The sequence below is a fragment of the Drosophila rhopaloa genome, unplaced genomic scaffold, assembly GCF_018152115.1.
Source record: "Drosophila rhopaloa isolate 14029-0021.01 unplaced genomic scaffold, ASM1815211v1 contig_115, whole genome shotgun sequence".
Taxonomy (NCBI): domain Eukaryota; kingdom Metazoa; phylum Arthropoda; class Insecta; order Diptera; family Drosophilidae; genus Drosophila; species Drosophila rhopaloa.
The window spans coordinates 18,782,366-18,787,065 of record NW_025334990.1 but is presented as its reverse complement, the minus strand read 5'-3'; the positions used below and the strand labels follow the sequence as shown (position 1 = coordinate 18,787,065).

Genomic DNA, 4,700 nt, shown 5'->3' with positions numbered 1-4,700 from the left:
AGCAACAGTTCAACTGTAAAACATTAAATGAAAATGAGGCCCAGACCAGGAGCACTCTGGCGGAGTGGAGTGGGTGGGTGGTTGGGGGGGTGGTACAAGGACAGGCACCCGCAACAAGGACGCAACACACATTACTTGTGTGTGGCTGTGGGAAAACAACGGCCAAGAACGAACAAGCCCAGTTAGTAAGCAAAACATGTTGGCTTGTGTCAAGTCAGAGTCGTAGCTGGGAAAAAATAAAAGGGAAACTGGATGCGAAAAGGAAAACCCAACGCTTCAAGGCCGAGGGAGACCTGAGGGTGGGAGGAAAACCAGGAAAACCGAACCAGGAAAAACTGGAGAGACCGCAGCTGCTAAGCCAACTATTGCCAAGGGGAAACACTTCAAAGAGTGCCTGTCAGAGTGGGTGACTGTTCCGCAACCCGTCCTGAGCCAGCAAAACTAACCGAATTAAAAACCAAAGCCTGGGAAAAGTGAAGCCAAGCCAAGTGTAAAACAATTACTATATGTTGTTTGGCGAAGAATAAGACTGCAAGCCAATTTAATAAAAGTTAACCCAATCTCAGGTTCACACAATCAATACTATTCAAATCACTTTCATCAAGCCCTAAATAAATTGAATTCCAGATTGATAGAGAGTTAAATTTCAGCAGTTTGAAATCACGTTTCCTAAAAGGAAAGTTTTGGATTACACTAACAACAAAAGAATAAGAGCCAGAAAAGTTAAACTTTAAATTAAACCTGTCTCTTTGGGTTGCATATTATTTACCATTTAATTGCTGGAAGCATTTCGGAGCTTTTAAGTTTGCCAACCATTTTATCCCAGTTGTTGTTACACAACAATCCAAAACCAAGCCGAATCAATTGCGTTGGTAGCAACAGAAGGAGCAGCCAAAGGCGATGTCGAAGCCAACTTTTGGCCGGCTTTCTGCCAGCATGATGTTCATTTGCGGTGCACCGCATGTGGCAAAATCCGGCCTGGACTTTCCCGATCCCTGCTTTCTGGCGGAAAGAATCAGAGCAATCAATGGCCAAAGGCGCTGTGACAATGAGTTCGAAGTGCTGCCTTGTTTTTTGGCCCAAGGCAGGGGAACCATCGGCACACAGTGGGATCCCAAGGAGCACGTGGTCAGGATGGTGACGTGGAGCGTGTTGCTCGACGGAAGCACCACAGGAATTTAAGTGCTTCCGCTTTCGGCAGGCGGCATACGAAATCAATAATCGGAATAATAAGCTGCAAGGGGGTGTAAGGGGGGGAGCATGTGGAGAGGTGTGTGTGTGGGTGACAGGTCAAGGAAGCGGAGGAAACCGAGCGAACGAGGAATGTTGGCAGCCTGTCAATATCCAGATACTTATCCCGAGTTGCCCCCGTTTCCACCGGATGCTCCCACAAATTTAACACACAATTTCAGCTGGAAAACGGCGAGAGAAAAATATTTTTGGCAAGGAAATCAATAAATTCATATGTGCCACTTGAGTGGCAGCACAAAAAATTAACCGAAACTTCTTTCGTGTTGGCGTTAAACAAAACTGAGATGAAAATGAAATGCTTTCAACTTGGCTTTAGTCGTACACTTTTCCTAAGCCCCAAATTGTACCACACAAAACATACATGCACTTAGCAAAAAATAGTTTAACTGCATGTATAAATATATCATTTCAGAAAAAATCAAAGCCATTAAAAAAAGTTTAAAAAAAGTCGCCAAAGCATATAGTATATAAATGAATTGATTGAAATAAATCAACTCAAGATGTATTCGTTTTTTACGATTTCAGCTTTACGATTTTAAATAATCAAGAAAGAAAGACAGAAATTATAATACCATTTACAAGTGTATAACAAATCCGGTTAACTGTATCAGAAATGAGCCAACTAAATCGTTTTTCTATAGAACGAAGCTCATTTTATAGTCTAAAACATTTTTGCTATAGCTACATGGGTAAATAAACTTTAATTTTGTTAGTTTCAACAGTCTGAACATTAAAGTGTTTGATATGTTTATTTGTTTCATTATCAACTTGACAATCAAATGCTTCCATCTGGCTTAATAAGCGTACAAATATTTGTACTTGTTTTCTGACCGTAGCAGGGGGTTTTTGAAACTGAGCTTTTTAATAGATTTCAGCTGAACCTGACCTTTTTAACCGGCCGGCAATAGATAAGGCTATATAAATCTCAGAATTCGCTGAGACTTTTAGTCAAAGTTGTCACTTGGAAGCAAGATGCGTGGAGCTATAGCAGTATTTTTGTTCGTCTCCGTTTTCCTGGTTTCGGAAAACGAAGCAGCTGTTGCAGTTGGATTCTTCGAGGATCCTGCCCATCCTGGAAAGTGCGTCCTTGAGGGTCTTATTTTAGACGCTGGTCAAACTGCCCGCAACCCAAACAAGTGTGAGCGAATTGTGTGCTCAGCAAATAGCATGGCACAGATCCAATCGTGAGTTTAAGCCTTTCAAATTCTTTATATAGCAAATGGACATAATTTATTTAAATTTATTTAGATGCGGAGTTTATGGACTTGCTCCAGGCCAGCAATTTGGAGAATACTTGACTCCAAACGGTGATTATCCCGCGTGCTGTGAACGTAAAGTTATAAGCGTGTAACAACGAAATCGAAATATTCAATATTTTAAGACAAATAAATGTAAATCTAAAATCTAGAAGGTAAATATAAGTGAAGAAATTTATTAACGAGTTTAAAGAAGTATAACATTTCAAGCTGGGACGAATTAAATTTAGATGAACAGAATTTAACCACAATCATTTAGAAGTATACCATTTTGAAATCGGATGTCTGTAACAAAAGTTATGGTCTTTGATATGCAGGTTTTCGTCCACTTTTCTGCAAAAACAATTTCCGAAAATTTGTTTCATTATCAACTTGACAATTAAATGCTTCCATCTGGCGTAATCAGCGTACAAATATGTGTATTTGTTTTCTGACCCTAGCAGTCGATTTTTCCGAAACGGAGCTTTCTAATAGATTTCAGCTGAACCTGACCTTTTTGACCGGATGGCAATAGATAAGGCTTTATAGGCCTCAGAATCCGCTGAGACATTTAGTCAAAGTTGTCATTTAGAAGCACTAAGATGCGTGGAGCTATTGCAGTAATTTTGGTCGTCGCCGTTCTCCTGATTTCGGAAAACGAAGCATATCTTGCATTTCGGATCTTCAGGGATCCGGCCGATCTTAAAAAGTGCGTCCTTAATGGTCTTATTTCAGACGGTGGTCAAACTGCCCGCAACCCAAACAAGTATGAGCGAATTGAGTGCATATATAATGACATAGGACGGTTCCAATCGTGAGTTTAAGCCTTACCAATTCTTAAATAGCAAATGGATATAATTTATTTAAATTTATTTTAGATGCGAAGTTTATAAGCTTGCTCCAGGCGAAACATTCGAAGATTATCCCGCGTGCTGATTATCCCGCGTGCTGTTAACGTAAAGTTATAAGTGTGCAATAACGAAATCGAAGTATTCAAATTTTAACAGAAATAAATGTAAATCTAAAATGTAGATGGAAAATAGAAGAAAGGAATTTGTACAATTTATTTTTGATTTGAATGCCAATTGATTGGAAATTTAATAACGAGTTTAAAGAAGTATAACAGTTCAAGCTTGGACGAATAAGATTTAGATTAAGAGGATTAAAAGACAATCATTTATAGGTATGCCACTTTGAAATCGGATGTCTGTAAGAAAAGTTATGGGCTTAGAAGTGCAGGTTTTAGGCAACTTTTCTGTAAAGCCATTTTTCGATAATTTGGAAAGGGGTAACATCATTAAAATGACGGAAAATCGACCCCAAAATACAAATCAAGTTGAGTACACAGATTTTTAGAGAATTAAACCACAATCATTTAGAGGTATGCCACTTTGAAATCGGATGTCTGTAAGAAAAGTTATGGGCTTAGAAGTGCAGGTTTTGGACCACTTTTCTGCAAAGCCGTTTTTCGAAAATTTGGAAAGGGGTAACATCATTAAAATGACGGAAAATCGACCCCAAAATACAAATCAAGTTGAGTACACAGATTTTCAGAGAATTAGACCACAATCATTTAGAGGTATGCCACTTTGAAATCGGATGTCTGTAAGAAAAGCCATTTTTCGATTATTTGGAAAGGGGTAACATCATTAAAATGACTAAAAATCGACCCCAAAATACAAAACAAATTGTGTACACAGATTTTTAGAGAATTAAACCACAATCATTTAGAGGTATGCCACTTTGAAATCGGATGTCTGTAAGAAAAGTTATGGGCTTAGAAGTGCAGGTTTTAGGCAACTTTTCTGTAAAGCCATTTTTCGATTATTTGGAAAGGGGTAACATCATTAAAATGACGGAAAATCGACCCCAAAATACAAATCAAGTGAAGTACGCATATTTTTAGAGAATTAAACCACAATCATTTAGAGGTATGCCACTTTGAAATCGGATGTCTGTAAGAAAAGTTATGGGCTTAGAAGTGCAGGTTTTGGACCACTTTTCTGCAAAGCCGTTTTTCGAAAATTTGGAAAGGGGTAACATCATTAAAATGACGGAAAATCGACCCCAAAATACAAATCAAGTTGAGTACACAGATTTTCAGAGAATTAGACCACAATCATTTAGAGGTATGCCACTTTGCAATCGGATGTCTGTAAGAAAAGTTATGAGCTTGGAAGTGCAGGTTTTGGGCCACTTTTCTGCAAAGCCATT

At 38.7% G+C, this 4,700-nt stretch overlaps 1 protein-coding gene across 1 annotated transcript; it reads left to right on the top strand.

Annotated features, from left to right (window-relative positions):
- The first annotated feature begins 2,199 nt into the window (after positions 1–2,199).
- LOC108051210 lies at positions 2,200–2,693 on the top strand. Its single transcript, XM_017133222.1, has 2 exons — positions 2,200–2,435; positions 2,500–2,693. The coding sequence occupies exons 1-2, from the start codon at positions 2,224–2,226 to the stop codon at positions 2,600–2,602; spliced, it is 315 nt and encodes a 104-aa protein (XP_016988711.1). The 5' UTR covers positions 2,200–2,223; the 3' UTR covers positions 2,603–2,693.
- The last annotated feature ends 2,007 nt before the right edge of the window (positions 2,694–4,700 follow it).